The 21,647-nt window shown below is 35.3% G+C and overlaps 2 protein-coding genes across 7 annotated transcripts in view; one reads left to right on the forward strand and one right to left on the reverse strand.

Annotated features, from left to right (window-relative positions):
- HELQ (helicase, POLQ like) overlaps positions 1 to 16,861 on the reverse strand; it is a 43,717-nt gene extending 26,856 nt beyond the window's left edge. The window contains exons 1-9 of one of the 5 annotated variants that reach the window (XM_033105965.1): positions 16,449 to 16,859; positions 14,649 to 15,363; positions 12,954 to 13,132; positions 12,201 to 12,401; positions 11,707 to 11,779; positions 8,603 to 8,700; positions 7,364 to 7,462; positions 5,906 to 6,051; positions 2,371 to 2,610 (exon numbers count right to left, since the gene is read on the reverse strand). In XM_033105965.1, coding sequence (XP_032961856.1) covers positions 2,371 to 2,610; positions 5,906 to 6,051; positions 7,364 to 7,462; positions 8,603 to 8,700; positions 11,707 to 11,779; positions 12,201 to 12,401; positions 12,954 to 13,132; positions 14,649 to 15,363; positions 16,449 to 16,631 — 1,934 coding nt within the window. In that variant the 5' untranslated portion in view covers positions 16,632 to 16,859. Of the gene's footprint in view, positions 1 to 2,370; positions 2,624 to 5,905; positions 6,052 to 7,363; positions 7,463 to 8,589; positions 8,701 to 11,706; positions 11,780 to 12,200; positions 12,402 to 12,953; positions 13,133 to 14,648; positions 15,364 to 16,448 lie in introns of those variants that run through there. The other 4 variants (XM_033105968.1, XM_033105966.1, XM_033105967.1 and 1 more) reach the window with 4 other exon arrangements.
- A 66-nt stretch (positions 16,862 to 16,927) lies between these two features.
- MRPS18C (mitochondrial ribosomal protein S18C) lies at positions 16,928 to 21,641 on the forward strand. 2 transcript variants are annotated; one of them, XM_033105972.1, is made up of 6 exons: positions 16,930 to 17,148; positions 17,976 to 18,028; positions 19,605 to 19,688; positions 20,733 to 20,790; positions 21,378 to 21,437; positions 21,523 to 21,641. In XM_033105972.1, the coding sequence occupies exons 1-6, from the start codon at positions 17,049 to 17,051 to the stop codon at positions 21,597 to 21,599; spliced, it is 432 nt and encodes a 143-aa protein (XP_032961863.1). In that variant the 5' UTR covers positions 16,930 to 17,048; the 3' UTR covers positions 21,600 to 21,641. The 2 variants fall into 2 exon arrangements, with proteins under 2 accessions (XP_032961864.1, XP_032961863.1); XM_033105973.1 differs by lacking the exons at positions 19,605 to 19,688; positions 20,733 to 20,790 and having other exon boundaries at positions 16,928 to 17,148.
- Positions 21,642 to 21,647: the final 6 nt, after the last annotated feature.

Raw genomic sequence — 21,647 nt, forward strand, 5'->3', positions numbered from 1 at the left:
ATTCTTCGAAATTAAGAAAAAAACTTAAATTCATTCCAAAAATTCAATAGAAGAATTAAATAATGAATGAACACAGTCAATGGGATACAACTAAAAACTGATTTTGTTATATGAAAGGTATAGCTGAAGAAATCACATAGCTCAGAGACTGAAAAATGTGTAAGAAAAGAGATACAAAAATTCAATCTAAGAAGTTCCAACTCTGTCTACATGAAGTTACAAAAGCAGAGAACAGAGATAATGGCAGGAAAGAAATAATAAAAGAAATAACCCAAACCATTTCTTTAAGATGAAGAAAGACATAAAACTTGAAATTGAAAACATATACCCAAGTGTTAAGCCCTATGTATGAAAAGTAGCTAAATTGGAACAGTTGGGATTGTAGAATTTGTTTCCCAGGTTCAAACCTTGGCTTTGAAACTCATTTGTTGGGTGCGAAGTTGGGCAAGTTATTTCAATTGTTCAGTGTCTCAGTTCTCCCTTCTATAAAATGTGGTTAATAAAATATGACCTTCCTTACAAAGTTGTTGTGAGGTTCTATTAAGCCAATGCACGTAAAGCTGTTATGACATGGGGGAGGGAGTGTAATAGCTGCAATTACTATTATACACTATGATGACATTTTAAAGTTGAAGAGAAAAGTCTAAAAGCTTCTGGAGAAGAAAAAACAGCAAACCTATGCAAAAACAAAAATGAGCAACACTGGCTCTTAAAAGACATGAAACAATACTACCAAGCCCCCAAAGGAAAAAAAAATTGAATTATTTTCCTAGCAAGGTGTTAACATATGAGGTGAAAATAAAGACATCTTCAGCTATGCAAAGACTCAAAAAATTTTTACCCCTAATGCAGAATTTAAACAATAATTACTCAAGAATGGCAAAATAAAAAATGAATCACAGAAGATGTGTGATACAAGAGGTAATGGGTAAGCAAAAAAAAAAACACACAAGTATAATACACAGGTTAGTTTAAACAGTTATTGATTATAAGATGAAAGAAAATTAAAAACCTGGAACTAAGATTCTAGGTAATTGCAACATATATATATGAGACAGTGTAGGAGGATATACAAATGCTAAGACTCGTATGTTCAGGAGAGAATATAATTATTGATTAATTCCACAAGGATAAAAAAACATGTTTGGCTACAATTGTTAAAATTAAAAAAAAAAAAAAAATTTTAAGAGTGGGGAGGCCAGGTTAGCTCAGTTGGTTAGAGCACAGGTGCTCTTAAAAACAAAGTTGCCGGTTCGATCCCCACACAGTCCACTGTGAGCTGGGGCTCTCCACAACTAGATTGAAACAACTACTTGACTTGGAACTGATGGGTCCTGGAAAAGCTATGGGATTTTATCGCCTATGGATATAAAAAAGTGTCCATTTAAACAACAAAAAATTTAAGAGGAACAATTGGAATAAGAGAAATAGGATATATAACTTCCTATTTCTCCCCCTCCAATTGTCTGGAAAATTGAAAATTAATCAGTGACAGAGGCTGAAAATAAAAGAATGGAAAAAGATGAATTTGGCAAAAAAAAGTCCTAGTAGTCCAAGTAAAATCACTAAAGTAGAAAAACAAGGACTTATTATATTGATAGAAGATATAATTCAGCAATAGTTGGAGTAAACCTTTCTATACCTAGTTTTGAAATACAAAGCAAAAACATCTAGAAATGCAAAAAGGAGAAACTGACAACTCCATAATTACAGTGGGAGACTAACACACCTCTGAAATTGACAGATCAAGGAATCACAAGTAATAATAGGAGCTGATGACATGATTAATAACAGTGATCTCATTGAGACACAGAAAACTGCATACCAAACAGAAAATACATGTCTTTTTTTAACATTCATGGATGATTTATAAAAATTGACCATTTATTTGAAAAACTGCCACAAATTATAAAGAACAGAAATCAATTATGCAGGCTTATAGCTTTGGTAACGACTGAGAAGGTAATCCAGGATCTATTATTCAAAAAAATGATACTAGACTCAAAAGTCTTTATGGATGAGTTCTATAAATTTTCAAGGAAAGCCCTAGTTAAATAAACTTTCAGATGATTTTTATAAAGGTGGAAAGCTTCCTAACTGTTTCTACACAAGTCAAATAATAAACCCTGACATGAAAACCAGATAGAGAGAACACACAATAAAGAAGGGATTCTAATACCAGGAAATCCACTATGTTATTTTTCATAAAAATATCAAGGAAATAAAACAAACAATCAACTCAGCAAATACTGAAAAAAAAATTTGATAAATTCTCACCCACTACTGAGAAAGAATAAATCAACAAAACTCCTTGCAAGCTAGAAATTGAGGTTTTGAACCTGGCCAACAGTTACTTATATCTCATCTCACCTCCGAGCTGGTAGGTTAACACCTGCTGCTAGGGTAGATGTGCAGGTTAAAAGGCAGAGAACTCCCGTGGAATAGGCCTCCTCCAAGAGCTTCTTTTCATCACTTGTCAATCCACTATGGTGATAAGCAATTCCTAGTGGGATCGTGCGCTTTAAAATAGGACACAAGTTGCCACTGTTGATATTCTTCAAGTTCTTAATCAACTCCTGTTTTTCTTTCTCCCTGTGTTTCAGATATTCCCTAGGAAAAAGATCTGTTAGAATTATGAACCCTGATCTTATAGTAGCAAAGTGCGTATCATTTTTAGTACACGCATGTAAACATTCTTTTAAAAAATGTATTAATGTTATCGATATAAGTACATAAAATGTCCTTAGAATTTTGATTCTGATGTCATTAACTATTAGGGAGTCTCTCTCAACCTTTCTGTGGATCACAGAGCACTGAAAATTTGATTAAAGCTCAGGAAAAGAAACAAATACATAAATAAACACTTTAATTTCAGAGGGTCCGTGGACTTCCCAAAGTTCATTCCTGTACTTCCTATGAATCCGAGGGCACCAGGTTTAGACCCCCACTCTAGATGTTACGATTATTTTTTTTACTAGGTCACATATCTTTATTGAAGATGATTTATTTTATTTTAAATCACAAATGTTCTTCTCTTAAAATGGAAACATACACATTATTAAATCATATGTATTATCTGTAAAAGACTGTCTAAACACTAGTAATTTAGAAGCCTCAATAATACTCTATTATGTCTCTGTATCAAGAAGCACCTATTTTAAATTCTATTTAGAAAAGAAAAGAAAGACTATAAACTAATTACCAATTGAGTGTAAAGCAACAACTTCTGAATACAGTAGCAAACAAACATCATCCAAGATATAATACACACAGCCTTACGTTGTTTTGGTCTACTTCATGGAAAGAATAGAGCTCTGGCTGGTATTCACCAAAGAAGGCCAGTAATTTCATAAGAAGTTGAGAAATGGGAGGCAAGGAGACAAAAGAACAATGAAGAATTGGGAAGAAAGTGGTCAAGACTCATCAGTGCAAGAATTAGAATTGACAGCTGAGTAGGGGAGCAGTAACTTTCCGTTACTATTTCCTAGCCAGTGTACAAGGTCCTGAAAGGGATGTACGCATATAGGATGAACCCTTCTCAAGGAATTAAGTCTAATATGCAATGATAATACAGATAATCACCATAGAATTTTAGAGAAGGGAGACATTATTTAGAAGTGACCAGATAAGATATGGTTGTATGGAGAAGGGTTTTTGTGGGAGAACTTGAGATCTGAGCTGGTCTTGAAGAACAGGTGTTAGAGAGGTGACAATGAAGGTTCAGGGCAGTATATCTTGGTAGAGGGTAAAGCATGATCTAAACCACAAAAATGGGAAGTCCAAGGCACAAAGAAGAGAAGTAGTTCAGATTGGATGCATTGCAGGGTGAATGAAGAATAGAAGAAATAAGGATGGAAAAGTAAGCTGAGTCACACATGAGCCTGAATTCTAGGCTAAGAAGCACTAAGGTATCATTTTTAGGGAGATTTTTAGGAAAGTGGTATGACCAGGATTTTGGCAGTTGTCAGCAAATAGTGTTTAAAAGAAATTCTTGACTAAAAGTCAAAGGGAGTAACAGCTACAAAAAAGATAATATTCTTGAGACTGATACAATCACTTCAGAAAAATCTGCTTCGGTCTTTATATTTAAATAGACATAAAGCCATATTCTACTCCCCATATGATTTTATTGTACCTGATTCCCACAAAATTTATAAGGAGGCAAAATAATTAAGATACAGGCTGATATCCCGGCACTTTCAAGAAATCATGTTTTAAAGTCACTGAGATCAGAACCCATTTAGCCCTAGATTTTACTCATCTACATCTAAATTACAGAATAATATAAAAAAAGTATTATCTAAATATGACTCAACATTTTAGTCCACAGTCACAAAATAGGGACTACACTATACTCAGAACATTCAGCTTACAAAAGCAGCAAGTAATATGGAAAATATATCTTAGAGAAAATTTTCCTTTGGAAAGAAAGTATTAACTCCTATCTCTTTAAAAAAGTATTAAGTATCCATTACAATTTATTAACAAGGGCTCTGGAGAACAACATTTTTAAATGCTTTAATATTAAACACAAACATTTATGAACCAAATAAACTATTATCGTGTTTCCCTGAAAATAAGACCTAGCCAGACCATCAGCTCTAATGTGTCTTTTGGAGCAAAAATTACTGTAAGACCTTGTCTTAGTTTACTATAATATAAGACTGGGTTTTATCTAACATAATATAAGACCGAGTCTTATATTAATTTTTGCTCCAAAAGACGCATTAGAGCTGATGGTCTGGCTAGGTCTTATTTTCGGGGAAACACGGTATAATCAAAAAGCAAAATAAATCAAGGGTATAACTTATAAATCTCATCTCTTCCAATCAACTGTTAGTCGGAAAATTTCCATATAACTTAGATAGTGTTATCTTAAATTATTCTAAGAAAATGAGCAATTTACTGAGAATATTTCAGTGATAATTTAATTTCCTTATGCTTTTATAATCAACATCATCACTGTAAAGGTACACTATTAGTTACCAAAATGGGAAACTACTACACTTTATCCCAAATATCTGTGTCTTTATGCTAATTCAATAAATTTAACTCTTTTATTATTATTATTTTTTATTAGTTGCAGGTGTACAAAACAATGTAACAGTTAGACATTAATTTAACTCTATTTTAGATCAATCCATGACAGTAGAATTGGGGGGGAAGGTGGAGGATGACTAGATTAGAATCCAGGGTAATGGTCTATGAATAGTGATACAGGACTGGCTAAGGGGTCAAAATGAAGTCTGAAAAAAATGATGAAAGTATACATGAGACAAATAGGTGCAGGAAAAACTGAACTGTTCATACTTAAAATAATGTTATACTTATCTGAGCCAATATTAAAATAGTATAAAATTACAAACCAACGTATTTCTAAATTACTTAGGAAATTCAATTCCAATGTCCATACAAGTTAAGTGTTGTATGGCAACAATATTTAATTAAATAGAAAATTAAGCTGAAGATATGATTTATCCCCAGTGCTCAGTCCTTTGACCATCTAAGCCAGTGGTTGACCTTGGATGCAGGCTGGACTTGCCTAAGGAGCTTCACAGAATGAAGCCTGGGTCCCACCCCCACAGATTCCGATTTGTCTAGGATGTAGCTTGGGCACTGGCATTTTTAAAAGCCCCGATTCACTGTGCAGCCAATGTGGAGAACCATTGATCTAAGCCATTATATTAGCATTTTCTTACATGTAGCCTTAGAAATTTTCTCTGGCTATTTCACATGTGTGAATTTCACTGTTTAACTTTCTTCAAGGTTAAGGCCTTTAGAATCTAGTATAACAACGTAACATAATGCTCTGCAAGAAGTAATTAGTGCTTGTTAAATAAACAGAATACACAGCATATATATCATGACAAAAGTAAAACAGAATACTTTTAAAAGATAAACATACTTGCTTAAAAATTTGCATATCATTTCTGCTACATTTTCACAGTTCTTCTTAGTGGGACAAAAAACTAAGCAGGAATAGTTGGGAATAACTTCTGTCACCAATGCTACCAAGCGATCAGGATCCATCTTTTTCAGAGTATCAGAATACTGCACAACAAGATGTAGCAACAAGGTAGTTAGCAACCATAAAAGCCTGTCGTTTAACCAGTGTGCTTTGAAAAGTAAGCAAATCATCCATAATTTTAAATTTCTGATTTAATGCATCTGATCATTAAAAAAAAAAAGTGAAACCTGTATTAAACATCAAAATGTTAAGTCCTACTGTTCTATTAGGTTATTAGGATTTCGTTAGGTATATTTAGCTTTAAATTAAAGAAGAAAATATGTAATGTTATTAATAACTTCACTACATGCCTGTCTCCACCAAAGCAGTACAAAAAAGACCACAGAGAGAAACACAGATTGAGCCCTTACACAGTCAAAGGGCTGTGTAAATAAGATATACCTTTAACTATCACTAATAGTTTTAAAAAACATAGATTCAATCATACTACAGGACATAGTTTCAAAAATAAGAAATATACTTACCAAGCAAACACAAGGAACTCAAAGAACATGAAGAAAAATGTAGTTATTTAAAATCTCACTTCCCCCAACTTTCTGAAACTATGAATTAGAATTCATAGAATTCTAAAAGTGTTGTAAAATCCCTTTCTATCCTTTTTAATATCTTCCATGTCACAGAATATTAACATAGTAGACATTAACATTTGCACACACCAATATCTGAATTACACAGCCCACAAATGTTTGTTTTTGCTGTTCTTGACAAATGAATAACATTTAAGGGAGAGGTCCCAAAATTTTCTTGGTTCATGGAGCCCCAAGGCCAAAAGAACTAACAGTTTTGTTTATTGGGCAGTTAGGTCTAAATAATTTAATAAGTGCATATTTCCTCATAACTAAGTAGCTGTCTGCATAAGTAATATACATCAATTGAATGAAAAATGTTTTTATTTCATTCTTAAATAACCACAACAGTCCGCTAATGGGATGGATGCATAGCTGGGCACTGCAGTCTTTCAAACCCTGGAATTAAGACTGAACATAGCTACCCTCATTTCCTGTCCCACGTTGATTTTCACATGGTATTTGCTTACAGTAACAGCAAAAACAAAACAAAACAAAACAAAAAACAAAAAAACAAAAAAACAAAAAAACAAAACAAAACAAAACAAAAACCCTACTTCACAAAGATATTATGTCACAGAAAGGAATGTAGTTGAACTGGAAACTCCCATGAACCAGTAGTTTGTATGGTGTCCAACAGATGTCAAGCATCAGAGGTTTCTCTCAAAAATCTAAACAATTCCACAGCACCCATGTGACTCTTCTATGGGCCCCAAGACACTTGGGCACAAAGTCTGGGAACCTTGGGTTCAAGGGTTATTACTGTTACCTTATAATTAAGGAGACGTGAAAAAGTTATGCCATTTTCAGCTTTGCTGTCAACCTCATATATTGCATCATTTATTTTCAGATACTCTTTTAATTCAACCTTGAATTAAAAGGACATTTGCAATTAATAACATATAAATACCTTTACCCAGAGTTATAAATTTTGTAAAATATGTTTAAAAGGACACCTATACAAAAATTTCAGCTTTTGTAAGGTATGTAAACATGCTTTAATTAAAAGTATTTTCTTTACCATTTCTTTTTTTTAAAATCTCTTTTCTCCCTTAAATGAAAACAGAGATTAATATCCTTAAAAAAAATACTTTTGAATTGAATAGCCACAATATCTAAATGGAAGCCATACACTTTCTTATTTTTCACAAGAAGTACAAATGAGGTAAGTATTCACACTCTTTATCTTTTACTAAGTTATCTGTATTATTCCTCAAGACCTCAAACTGTGTTATTAGTCATTAGCTTTCATTCTAAGTACCACCATATTATTTTTAATTTAAGTATCTGTAGACAAAAAAGTGTTTGTAAACATAGTTCATATTTTTAAAAGAATAGTGTCTAATTTGACAATTAAGGTTAGAAAGTATCCTTAAAAATTTTCATATTTGACACAAACGTAAAAACATCAACTTTCAAATTAAAATTTGGTGATTCTCAAAAATCATTTCTACAAATACATTTACAGAGAGAACATGCATACTAATACTGCAGACAGATACACTTATTTATTTTCTTTGAGAATTTTGGGAATGCTATCATTGGGGAGTTTAAATTTAAATCCACATGAAGTCTAAACTTATTTTAAAAGCATTACAATTACCAAAGCATAATTATTTTAACTTTAAGATAACTTTTTTAATGTGCCAATAACTCAAAACGTAAGTCACTAAATTTTGACTGAATGGAAAATTTCACCTCAGAGAATAAGAAGTGGAAAAATAGAGTGGGTCTGGAAAATTTCATTCAATAAACACTCACTGAAGGCCCACGGGCCAGGCACTGTTCTAGGTGCTACAGATACAGTTGTGACCCAAGACAAGATCCCTGACCCCACAGAGTTTACATTCTCTATACACAAACTCTTATTAGCATATAGCCATAGTGGTGAGTGGAATTATGGCCCTTCACCACTCTATGGAAGTTTTTTACATGGTACATTGCTACTTTTGTTTCTAAGTAAGAAGATACATAACAAATCAATACAGTGCAAACCTCAGATACATACTGGTCTGAATTGATTGGTGTAATATTCTGCGTGAAGGAACTTCTGTAGGTCTTCAACATTGTTTAATGTTGCACTCATACCAATAATTTGAGTTGTTTCTAAAAGAAAAAAAAAACAAAGTATTGAGAAAAATTTGTTACTTAGTATATCATAATAGTAATTTTAGCAACCTTTTTGTGTTCTAAATTCTTCCTGAGTGATTTGAGAAAGGTGGAAGGAGGAGGTAGAAAAATGCAAGCATATTATGAGAGCATTAATCCAGCAATCAAAGAATGAAAACTTTCTTATATCCTGAAAGTTACTATTTAGAATTATATAAAATTTCAAACTTGGCAAGCAGCAGCATCTTTGCTAAGATTTCTAAACAACAATGAGTATAAATACACTTGTTGCTCTCTGGACCATCGTTATGAAGAGTTACGACAGGTCCCACAGGTACAGTTATATAGAGACGTACAGTGTAGGATGCAGGGCTGAATGGGTCCTGAGCTCTTGCCACGTGACAACTCCTTTATGGGATCTTGCTATCAGGTTAATTTTTCTTTATTTTAAAATAAAGGTGGAGTAAAATTCATGAAGCTGCATGACTTCTCAGGCAAAATACATAATTGCTGCTTTCTACAGACTTAGCTATTGAATCAAAGAACAAGAAGCCTTCTTAGCAAATGCTTCTTCATTGTTGCTGTCTTTTGTCTTGAAATTTTATCACTCAAGATATTATCTGAAAGAGAAGTAAGTATTGTCCTTTCCCACTCCGTAAGGGTAGACTATAAAGCTGAAGAGTTGAGCATAGGGCCAAACAAAGAAAGGCTGTCCTTAGAAATTTGGGATTTATGCCGAAACAAAGGGAAGCTGTGAAAGGACTGTAAATAGTAAAATAAACTACCGTGTTTCCCCGGGAATAAGATCTAGCTGGACAATCAGCTCTAATGCGTCTTTTGGAGCAAAAATTAATATAAGACCCGGTCTTATTTTACTATAAAGACCGGGTCTTATATAGCATAATATAAGACCCAGTCTTATTTTACTACAAGACTGGGTAAAATACAATATAATGTAATATAATATAATACCAGGTCTTATATTAATTTTTGCTCCAAAAGAGGCATTAGAGCTGATTATCCAGCTAGGTCTTATTTTCAGGGAAACACAGTAATGGAATTTGCATTTGGGAGATATTCTAACTGCACTAGATAAGATAGATTTGGTCGGAGAGAGGGCAGTGATCGCAAGTGAAGGCAGATGAAAAAGCTTGTTGATTTCATTTCTGTGGTGATCTAGGTAAGAAAGGATGAGGTACTGAGCTAAAGATTTATTAGTTAAAAAGGGACAGGAGGGAGAGAATTTAAAAATATATTTATGAGGTAGCCCAGATAGGATTTGGTTGCCGACAGAATGTGTTAGAGTGAAGATTATAAGATTCTGGCTTGGCTGGCTGGCAAATGGTGGCAGGGAATTCAGACTGAAGAATGGGCTTGAAGGAAAGGAGTTAGACTTGGACATGGTGAATCTGAGCTGTTCACAAGATATTGAAGTCGAGTGTCCAATTTGCAGATGGTATTACTCAGAAGAGAAGTGTAAGCTGGAAATAGAGACCGGGAGCCATCTACACACAGGAAACACTTGAAGTCATGAGCGTGGATGAGAATTAGCAGAAACAGTATGAAGTAGGAAACCAGAGAAGAGGCTAAGATGAATCTATGGTAACAACAATGTACATAATGAGCATGCTTAGAACAAGGTGTCACAAAGGGGACAAGAAGGAAAAGCTAGAGAGATTCATTTCATTTAAATATCTATTAAGTGTAAGGCACTGGTGACAGTAAGACAAAGAAGTATACTGCAATAGCAAACACATGTTCACTACGTGTAGGTACTATGCTAGATTCTTGACATAGATTAACGCATGCCATCTTCACAGCAATTCAGTGAGGAAGGTTCTACTACCATCATCCATTTTTGAGACATAGGAAAGAGGCAGTTACAATAACTTGCCCAAGGTCATGTACATAGTTAAAAGTGAGCCAGCATTTGAATCTACTTCCACAGTCTATCCTCAGCCATTATGCTATGCTATTTTTCCATGCTAACACATGATCCCTCTTACAGAGATAATAGGGAAACCAAGATAGAATAATGTTGCAGCACCCAAAGGGAAAAAGAATGATAAACAGTCAAATGCTGAAGAAAAGTTAGGACAAGAACAGTCAACACACACTAGATTTGACAAGTAGGTGATCATTCTCCTCTGTATCCCTGCTTTGTATTTTTCCAAAGAACTTGTCACCATCTGATACATCATGTATCTTCTTGTTTATCTGCTTATTGTCTGTTGACTTTCACTAAAATGTTTGATGAAGGCAGTCACTTTGTTTTATTCACTGCTGCATCCTGGCACTTAAAGTAGTGCCTGGCACACACTCAGTAAATATTTTTTGAATGAATGATTATAAAGTGCTACAATATGTCTAAGTGCCTTTGCTATTAAAAATTTTTAAATAATTCTTAAGATTTGACCTTTAAATAATTTTTGCATATATAAGCTAAGTTATTGTAATAGTATATCATCAAATAGTAGAGAAAATATTTGGAGTATTTCATGTACTTTTAAAGAATGTCTGATGTCAAAAAATAATTCCTTAAAGTGACTATTTGAATACCCTGCATGATTGGGATGATGATGATGATGATATTGATGGTGGCAGTGGGAACAAACTCGTATTCCGTGCCATGTACCAGGCACTGCTGAATGCTTCTCATGAGTTAATTCATAAAATCCTCACAACAATCCCATCAAGTCAGGACCATTTTACAGATGAAGAAACAGAGAGGTTGAAGTCACCTGCCTAAGCACACATACCTAGGAAGTGAAGGATAATGACAGGGATGTTGTCAAGTGTTAATTTCATTTAGCTTCACAATTATCCTCATTCTTTCATTCTTTTAACAAAAAATTATAAGCTTACCTTAGAAATAAAAAATCTAAGGCAGAAAGTTTAAGTATCTTACTCTAGGTTACAAAATCTAGCTAGTGATAGAATTAAGTCTTTTCTAGGTTTCTTGATTATAAATCAATTAGTGACCATGTTAAAAAAAATACTTACTACTAGTGTAGAGTATTTTTGCTAGGGTCATTTCCAGTACAGCCCCACGGCTTCCTTCACCAATCATGTGCAACTTCAGATTTAAAAAAAAGGAAAAAAAGTAAATCTGCATACATTGCCCATATCAAACAAGCATAAATTTTAAGAAATGAAGTAATCTTTACTTTATAACTCTTAAGTACTTTGGATATAGCAACTAGAATACATATGCATTATTTCACTTGTAATTTAAGCTAATGAGATTTGGGGGGCAATATCTTGACACATCTGAAATTCATAAATACTGTTATAAAATTGAATACACACACATATATTTACTACTCAAGAAACACTTGACACAAAACTGACTTTAAGATTACCAATCATGAAATGTTTTCATCTGTACTGTCTATGTATTAAAATATATGATTTATTCTCATAGAGGTATTAAGCAGATCCACATAATAATGTTAGTATAATAAAAATGTTGATAAGTTATAAAGGTAGCAACCCACCTCATCCACAACAACCAGACCCAGACTGCTAATCCTTCCAGTTTCAATCAACGAGTTGACCAGACCATGTCCTTTTTCAATAGTGGCAATATATAGTGATTTCTTTTCCCTTCTTTTAATTGGAGGAAATTTGCCTTTGCTTCCAGCATATTCTTCAACAAAGAAACCCAGTTCTATACCAAAACTTGACAAACCTGAAATCTAGAATATTAGTCAAAACAAACAAAAAAATCCCAGATAAATAAGAACTCTATTAAGTGCACACAGGGATTCAAAAAATCTAAAACTGTTTAACACCAATCAGTGGGAACAAGATCACAAATGAGACATATATATCTAAGAAATGCCAGAAGTAAAGTGTTGATCTCTGCAAAATGAACACAACTTCTAAACTACATAAGGAAAAAATAAATTTCAACTATCTCCTCAGATGTAAAAAAAATCAGAGTAACTCATTTACTTTGATGAAATAATTGAAACCAAACTAAATATCAATAGAACATTTACAATGGAGTTTAATCTACCAGTTTAGGGAAAAAAATGAATTTTTCTGCAATAGGTAATCAGTATCAGAAGAAATTTTCAGTTACGTACCTCCATACTGCTTTTGTACATTCTAAACATATTAATTCTGCATCATTAATAGAGGTACCTCTTTTCAGTCAATAAAGTTGTTATATTTATTCTACTTTTTATATCTTAAAGTCAAAATAACATTAGCAAGTACCACTTGTTAAAAAAAAACAATCACACCTTTTCTTGGACAATTGCCACATATGGTAGGATCATTAAAACATCTTTATGCCGGCAAAGCAGTTCTTGTAGCATTAAAATTTCAGCCACGAGGGTTTTTCCACCACTCGTTGGCAAGGAATATATTAAATTTTTTCTTTCTTGCACAGAATTCAATGTTAAGCAAGTATGCTGCCATTCTGTAGAATTAAAAAAAAAACAACAAACATTACTTTCCCCTTCTACAATTTCAATCTCAAGAAAGTTTGCTAAGAAGGAAAAAATCCTTCAAAGTCCAAGAACTGCACTTTGAGAACCACGGCTTTAGCTCAATGAAAAGTAGCACACATCATGTCATTAAGCCAGATTTACAGGTAAAAATTTAAAAAATTGTTATTTCCCAAAGTTCATGCTTCAAAGTTACTAATTATGAGCAGTTACTACTAAAGTATAATTTGGCATGTCCTTGACACAGAATATAACTTGCAAGACAACTATTATTATTATTGTTATCATTATCCCTTTTTAATAAATCAGGAACGAAGGCTCAGAGTGCTAAACTTGCATTTAAGTGACAAGGCCAGAATTCATAACTAGGCCGACAACCTCCAGTAGTTGAGAGCATACCAGTGTACCAGGCATAGCACTAGTTACAGATAAAAAGATGAGTGGGAGCCCTGCCCTCAGGGTACTCATTCTGGTAGGAGATGCCGATTAGACAAAGAACAAGGTGCTGGGAGAAAAGCACAGGGCAGAAAGTTAACATGTACTTCAAGAGCAATCCACACCATTGATTAGTTCTTAAACTATAAACCTCACAATTTAGAATTAATCTCTTGTAGTCTTATATTAGACTGTTTCCTGTAGTCCTACTTCTCCAACCTGATCGTCCTTTCCCTGAGATGAGAACCCATGTTTTCATATGGTTCATAAGATACTAACAAATGAATTTCAGAAATACTTATGAAGTCATTGGTTGATAGGCTGATACTCCAGAGTGGCAAAAACTGTCCCTTCTTTGTCCAAAATGACACATATTTGAAATATATGCAAGAACCCAAGATTTTTAAAAAACCTTACACGATACATTGTTGTCAGTATTCTTTGTACTTAAATCTTAACTTCAGCTGTCTTTAAATATGTTTAGTTTTAATCAATGGTATTAGTAATACTAACGTATTTCACTCCAGACATCTCGCAGTCAAAGGAATTTGAACAACTAAGTTTCAGTAGAGAAGACAGAGCCAGCCAAGGAAACACCAGCTAAGAAAACTGAGGAGCAGCTAGACAATCCGAGAAAACCACCGGTGTAGAATATCAAGAAGTCAAGAAACAAGTGTTTCAAAATGAGTCTGGTCAATTCTGCCAGATAAGCTACTGAGAAATCAGGTAAGATGATTAGAACTAAAAGCATCATTGGGTTTAGACACTCTAGTCATTTAATCTTAACTGACTGCACAGAACCCAGCATTGGTGTGGGCTGGGAATTATTTGAGTGAAAAAAGGGAGACAGGAAAGATAACGGGTTTGAGAAGTGTGACCACAAAGGGAAGGAAAGAGGTTCAGTGGTAGCAGGACAGGGATAGGTGGAGAGAGAACTGACATTTTGATTTAAGATGAGATGCATGACCACGGAAGTATCTGCTTTCTATTGATTTGCACTAATACAATGTTAATGATGATAAAGTTTTTTTTAATTACAGCAAAAAGCATTACCATATAATTTTTCAATTCCCTTGAACTGAACATAAAGGTCTCTCACTTTGCTGGGTAATGAATAAAAAGGACCAAGGTCATCTGATGATGACTCAATTGTTTCCTTAGCAACATTAATTTCTTCAGATAGGAGAGTCTCTTTGAGCTGTTTAGTCCTAGAAAATATTGGTGTTTGGGCCTTGGCATTTCCAGTCATGGTACGTTTTAGGTGATCTTTAAGACTTTTTCTCCTATTCACATCTGAACTAGTTCTGACTTGAGAAGACGCCTGATCAATTTGCTGGAATTGCTCTATGCTATTATGGGGCAATTCCTCATTCACCATCTTGGGAGAGGATGTGTTCCAATCCCTCTCTTTAGCAGACTGATCCCCAAAATCATTTGAAGAGTTCTGCAAATTTTCAAAGTATAAAACCTGTGAAGAAGGGAATTCGTACAAAAGATCGGCTCCACGTTCAATAGAGACATCTTCATGCCCGCTCTGGTTCTTTGTGTGCTCATCCGTTTTTAATTCAGTAAAGCTGCCCACGGTAGTAATGCTGAGTTTCTGTTGTCTGCTTTCTGAGCAAAGATTTTCAGTGGCAAAGTCTGTATCATGTTTCCTGTTTTCAGGAAGTTGCATATATTTTTGTTCCAGGTCATCAACTTGAGCTAAAAACGAGTTTTCAGCAAAACTATCATAGTCACCAAACATGTCCTCTTCACTATCATTATTCTGGAAAGAAAACAAAAATATTTAGTCAATTATAGCTTCATTAAGGATAAAAGTTTCAGCCTAGAACTATACCAGGCATATAATTAAATGGCCACATATAGATCATAAACCTAAATGTAAATCATCCTATGAAACAGATACTATTATCTGCATTTTCGGATGAAGAAATGCAGGTTCAGAGAGGGTAAGACCGTGATTTGCCTATAATTACACACCTCTGTGTATGGTGATGCTGGGATCCTAATTCTTAAGCTAGTGCTAAACCGTAAAGCAGTAGCAAGACTGATAGGCAGCTATTGGGATGTCATCTCACTCTAAGTTCTGATAAGTGCACTATCCTTCCCCTCCCAGACTCCATCCTAGAGTGGCCGGTGATAAAAACATGCTTGTACTACTGGGCACTCCAAAGAGATTCTGTTCCTAGGAATTTGGACTTGAGAGGGAATCTGCACACTGACTTAGGGTGGTCTGCTAAACAGAAGAGTTGTAAATTTGGAGATAGCAATATAGTGCAGTGATTAAAAACACAAGGTGTGGAGTGAGAAGTGTAGTTTCTTCACTACTTAGGACCTTAGTTAAGAAAACTACTACTTAAGGACCTGAGATTTTACTTAGTTGTAAAATCTAGATAATGTAAATAGCTTCAAGTACCCAGCCCATAATGAGTGTGCAACAAGTAAATGGTAGATTTTATTAGTATAGCAGAAGCAGCAATAACTTGGAACTCTTAACTTTGCGTCTCAGTCATGCCACTTCCTTGCTGCACGTACAACTTTTATGTCTCGGGATCTACGTTTCATACCTATATAAAAACGAGGATAACCAAACAATACCCCTCAAGTGAGAATTCACAGTGATAAAAAAGCCAGGGTAAGCACATTTAGACTAGTAGTTAACTGGTAAACTGTTTGCACCTGAGAAGCGAAATGCCAAAATCTTGTAGTTTCAAGTACCATGCCTTCTACAGTTAGGTCTCCCCCCCTTTCAGTGGCTACGCGCAATAGGAGACCTGGGTTTGTATATCGCCCAAAGGTGGGAAATGGAACCGGGAACTCGGGGGGACTCGAGAGCTGATGGGGCTGTACCTCGACTGGTTGCACGCCCCCCGTTTTCCGCCGCGGGCTCCCAGCCACCATCTCCTCCTCCTCTTCCTCATCGCGCGGCATGAGCTCGGCCGCGGTGGGGGCGGCAAGAATGATCCCTAGACTAGGACGGTTCCTTTTGTGGACACACACTCGCCGGCGGATGCGGGAACCACCTTCATCCATGGCAGGGGCCAAGGGCCCTGCCCGAAAGCCGTCCCCCGGGACCCAGTCGCCAAACCCCAGTGGAGGGGTGAGTGGAGGACAGGGCGCCAGCACTAAAAGGAGGAAAAACCGCTCGCCTCTCCATCCACCTTTGGGAAAGACCAAATTAATTGCTCTCGGACCGGAAGCGGAGACCAGGCGCAGGAGCCCGCCTTCTTCTCATCCAATCCTACGTGTCGCGGGCTTGTGGCGTAACGAAGGTGAGAACGTGAACGTGCTGCGCAGGCACATTGAAACCCCCCCCCCCCCGCCCGCCCCCGGTACCCAGGGTTTGCTTGCGGAACCTTTGATTGGAGCACCCGGGCTAACAGGGGAGAAGCACCGGAAGGGACTTGTGAGGACGATTTAGGAAAAGGAAAGGAAAAGGAGCGAAGAACCATGGCCGCTGTGGTTGCGCTTGGCAGTGGTCTAGGGAGGAAAAAGTTGACCCTCTTCGTAACGGCTACTGTCCGCATCCCAAATCCCGGAAATCACGCGGGTAAAGTCTCCATATCCTATGCTCCGTTTTAGCATTGCAGCCGTTGCCTTAACCATAAGTCGGTGAAATCGCCAAGTTAACGAAACGACGCCGATTTCTAGGCGATTTAAGTGTGTCTTCAAGATAGATGGGAATCTGTAATGGTCCATGACTAGTATTTTAAAGCTGAAAGGGACGTGAGATTTTTTTCCCAGTACTTTTTTTTTTTTTTTTAATATACGAGGAGAGTAATGGGGTGATTATCAAAAAGAGGCAGGGACTTATTTGCCTAAGATCTCCGTCCGGGTAAACTTGGTAAGGAAGGGACATTTGCATTGTCATCCACCGTTGAATTCCAGATGTCTGAGGTCCCAAAGCTGGGCGAAATTGTGACATAGGCCCTCAAATTTATCATTTCTGTATCTTTATCTTCTGTGTGCTTCTCTATCCATAACTGCTTTCTGTAGGGGTTCTGTTACTCATTTTCCCTTTGGTACAACGAATGCTTTTCTGTTGCTTATCCCCTAAGTATTCACATTAAAAATGTCTCTAACCACGTTGTGAAGGGAAAATAAATTTCGGAAAGGGGGGGGGTGAAAGGTTGTATGGGTGAGGAAAGAGTGTATGTGCCCCTTTCCCAAAGTCCTGGAAGGACTTTAAGTCTAACTCATCAATGTTAAGTCTAACTCTGTCTCAAATCGAAAAGTTTTTATCCAGTCAATGGGAGTATAAGATTTATCTTTTATATTGTGTCCCTTGATTCATCTTGCCTTCATAAAAACAATTTCTTAGCTACTCGAGTACCTAACAAAAAGAATTGGCTTATTGCTGTTTCTGTTTAATTGCAGTGCTGTGGAGAAGTTGTTCACAATATAAACAGGTAACCAGCAATGAGGACCTGGTAAGAATTTTTTTTTTCTTCCTTTTTATAAGGCATGTGCAAATATGACCAAATTCTTATATTTTATCTATTTAAATACAGTTCAACTGGAGGACAGAACAATAATCATTAGTCTGAGTTTGATATTTATAATTCATTGATGAGTAGTCACTTGAGTTTTGAAGTAAGAGCATTCCTAGATTCCTAGCAAGAAGCATAGCTCCTATAATACCATATTTTTCTTCCTAGATCTTAAATTGAAGGATATGTGCTTTGGGAATTTAAACAGGTAGTTAAGGTGGATGGAACAATTGCAGATAATCCAACAAAGCTTACCTCTATAGGTTGGCTCTCTTCCCCATTTCAAATTCTTTGTCCCATTCATCATTTTTTTTGGTGGGGGGAGGGGAGACTGTCTTAATAAATGAGGGATTAAAATGAAAGTTTTATACCAGGACATTAAATATAGTTTCTTATTACCTGTAGATGTATTTTTAATGGGTTTTAAGTACCAGCATTGGACTTAGGCAGTATAGGTTTTCTTGCTACATTGCAAAGATAATTTGACACCAGTCAGACCATACAAAGCACTTCTTAGTAAAGTATAGGGAAGGAATATAGTCATTACATGTGAGCTGAATGTAAATTGGATAAAGAAACTTTGAGGAGTTGGAAAAAACAAAAGAACTCCTAGTCCCTCTGAGCCATCTGTCTTGGTCATCTAATTCACACCATAGTTCAAGAGAGTAGAGGAACTGTGTGCCTTTTTAGGTCATAAAGCCCCACTGACACTCTAATGAAAACTATGGGCGCTCTCAGAAAAAGGACACAGTTCCACTCATTTGAAATTTTACATACAACTCTAAGGGTTCAAGGACTTCAAAGCCATTTCTACATTAAGAATCTCTAGACTGGAAATGCTTATACTAAATGTAGGAGGAAGGCATTGTGACTGAAGCATTAGAGGCAGTAGTGAAGAAACAAAAAAACAAAAAGGCTGACACACTTATAAAGCAGTCTGGGAGCTATAAAATTATAGTCAAAGCACCATGTATTTACAGTAAGCCATTGGGGCATTGTCTTACTGTCTAAATAGTGGTAAAACATCTGAGAGAAATATGGGGGTGGATTTAGGGATTATATTAATTTAAGCATTACATACGATACCTGTTGGGTATAAGTTTTTCTTAATTTAAATCTAAGAATTTTTAGTCACCTACAGTCTGCACAAAACATTTGAGGAGAGAATCATCTACTGCAGATTTGAATGTTGTTCTCCCATAAACCCTTTTTTCTCCAAAGTTTGTATTTTATCCCAGAATCCTCCATGACTTAATTCCTTCCTAGTCAAACTAAAACAAAATAACGAACTCATACAGAATATGGACAAGCATACTGAAATCTTTATAATGGTGAATCCTTTTCAGAATTACTTGATTTTTCCTTTATAAGCCAAGCTTTTGTATTTATTCCTTTTCACAGTAAGAAAGGTATGATTAATTCTTGGGATAGAATTAAATGTTTAAATCTAGGATTTAATTTTTAATTCAAAATTAACACATTAAACTATATTATACTTTTTTAAACTTTATTCTAGCCCACTCCAATGGAAAATCCTTATAAGGAACCTCTTAAAAAGTGTATCTTATGTGGAAAACGTGTAGATTATAAGAATGTGCAGGTGAGATCTGGTTTTACTTCACTGTGATACTTGATTTTAGGATTCTGCTTCGTTACTAGTCCTAATTAAAGAGAATCAAATCAGTTTTATAACAGGTTTTGTGTAGGGGCAACTGTTTGAGCAACTTCATAATTTCAAAGCTGGTTATACTTCTTTGTATAAGGCATCTCTATTCTAATAAGAGCCCCTTGGTTCTCCCTCGTTTACTATTATTTCAGCTCAGCATTTCTTCCTCTTTCTTCCTCTTTTCTCTCTGCTCCACTGTCTTAACAGTAGCTCACTATGGCCATAATTCTCAGTTGCTGGAGTTGAGTAGTTTGGAAAAGCTCCTCTGGTGAAGTTGATCGCTGTAATTCACCAGTATCATTGCTTCAAATGTAATTTTATCGGTTGTCCAGCACTCAGTGAATTAAGTGGCAAATCTGGGGTAGAGAATGATGTTGGAGTTAAGTATTTTGACAATAGTATAAAGTGATAACTGCCATAGAGGGAGAAAAACCAAGAAATTTTAAAATGCAACATATTAGGATTATGCATAGTGCCAAGAACACTGCCTGGCACCTGGAAAATGCTAAAGAATTTAAATTAATAAAGCATAAATTATAGCAAATGGCCCGATGTACCTGTACCTCTTGAGGACCTCAGAGTAGTCTGGTATTCTGTGATAGCCTATCATGATAGATGAAATGTTTAGTACCTTGTAAGCAGCAGTATTTTAGAAAAGTACCTCTGAAAAAGTCAAGAAAATAGCTTTAGCTCTGAAAGAATATGCTCATTAATCTGTTGTATAGACTTTTTGAATGCTCTGGATAAGAGATGTTAACTCTATAATTACTTTTAGTTATTTAAAAAAAATGACCTATTAAATAAGATGAACATAGTTCAATATTTTTATTCATATTTTATGAAGTTTGTCTGAAATTCATTAATAAACCTTTACATAACTTGAAGGTGACATATAAGGTATGCTTTTTTGAAATTTACCCAGTCAAGATTGAATAATAAATTCATACAAATTTTTTTTCCTCTCCAAATAAAACTCAGCTTTTGTCCCAGTTTATTTCTCCATTTACTGGATGCATTTATGGAAGGCACCTAACAGGTATTGTGTTCTCCCTTATAGCAACTTAAACATAGATAAGAATTATGTAAATCTGTTATTTACTAAAACTGGCAAATTTTCAAATTGTGCTATAAATCACTGTTAGAAAGCTTAGTATTTACGAAAGGATCTTAGGCCAAAAGGGGTATTTTGCATGTCTTACGCTTAGAGGTAACTAACTATAATATAAGATGACATGTATAAAACTTGGCCTTAAAAAAATTGTGTTGCTATTTTGGAATATACTGTAGTCATACCTAGACTGTTATTTAAACAGGGGCCTATTTCCCATAGGCCAAATTGGATCTGCCCCTTACTTTTGCAAATATTTTACGTAGCTAGCGTCTATGGTTGGTTGCTTTGTGAGGTAAAACGGTGGAGAAGTTGTAAGTGTATGGCCTGCAAAGCTTAAAATATTTACTGTCTGGCTCTTTACAGGTTTGCCATCTGTTCCTTGACTTAGACAACTGTTACGCATTTTAAATACTGACACTTTTTATGAATAAGAAAGCCTTTTCTTTTGTAGGGCTTTGTGGGAAGAAACAAAAAGAAATTTTTTATGAATAAGAAAGGCTTTTCTTTTATAGGTCTTTGTGGGAAGAAACAAAAAGAAATCACAAAAGCGATTAAGAGAGCTCAAATAATGGGTAAGAGCATTTGAAAAAACTGATTTGGGCTAATCAAAATTTTGCTCATTATCTTTTGTTAAGAACTTTAATTATCTCTTTACAGGTTTTATGCCAGTTACATACAAGGATCCTGTGTATCTCAAAGACCCTAAAGTTTGTAACATCAGATATCGGGAGTAAATTATTTAATGTTATCATCAATAAACTTATTTTTACAATAAATGGTTG

This window comes from Rhinolophus ferrumequinum, chromosome 5 (assembly GCF_004115265.2).
Source record: "Rhinolophus ferrumequinum isolate MPI-CBG mRhiFer1 chromosome 5, mRhiFer1_v1.p, whole genome shotgun sequence".
Lineage (NCBI taxonomy): Eukaryota > Metazoa > Chordata > Mammalia > Chiroptera > Rhinolophidae > Rhinolophus > Rhinolophus ferrumequinum.

Excerpts from the sequence above, each read along its gene's own strand:
- MRPS18C (XM_033105972.1), top strand. The coding sequence starts at position 17,049 with ATGGCCGCTGTGGTTGCGCTTGGCAGTGGTCTAGGGAGGAAAAAGTTG. Across the intron at positions 18,029-19,604 it reads TAACCAGCAATGAGGACCTG|CCCACTCCAATGGAAAATCC; the intron begins GTAAGAATTTTT and ends ACTTTATTCTAG. Across the intron at positions 21,438-21,522 it reads TAAGAGAGCTCAAATAATGG|GTTTTATGCCAGTTACATAC; the intron begins GTAAGAGCATTT and ends ATCTCTTTACAG.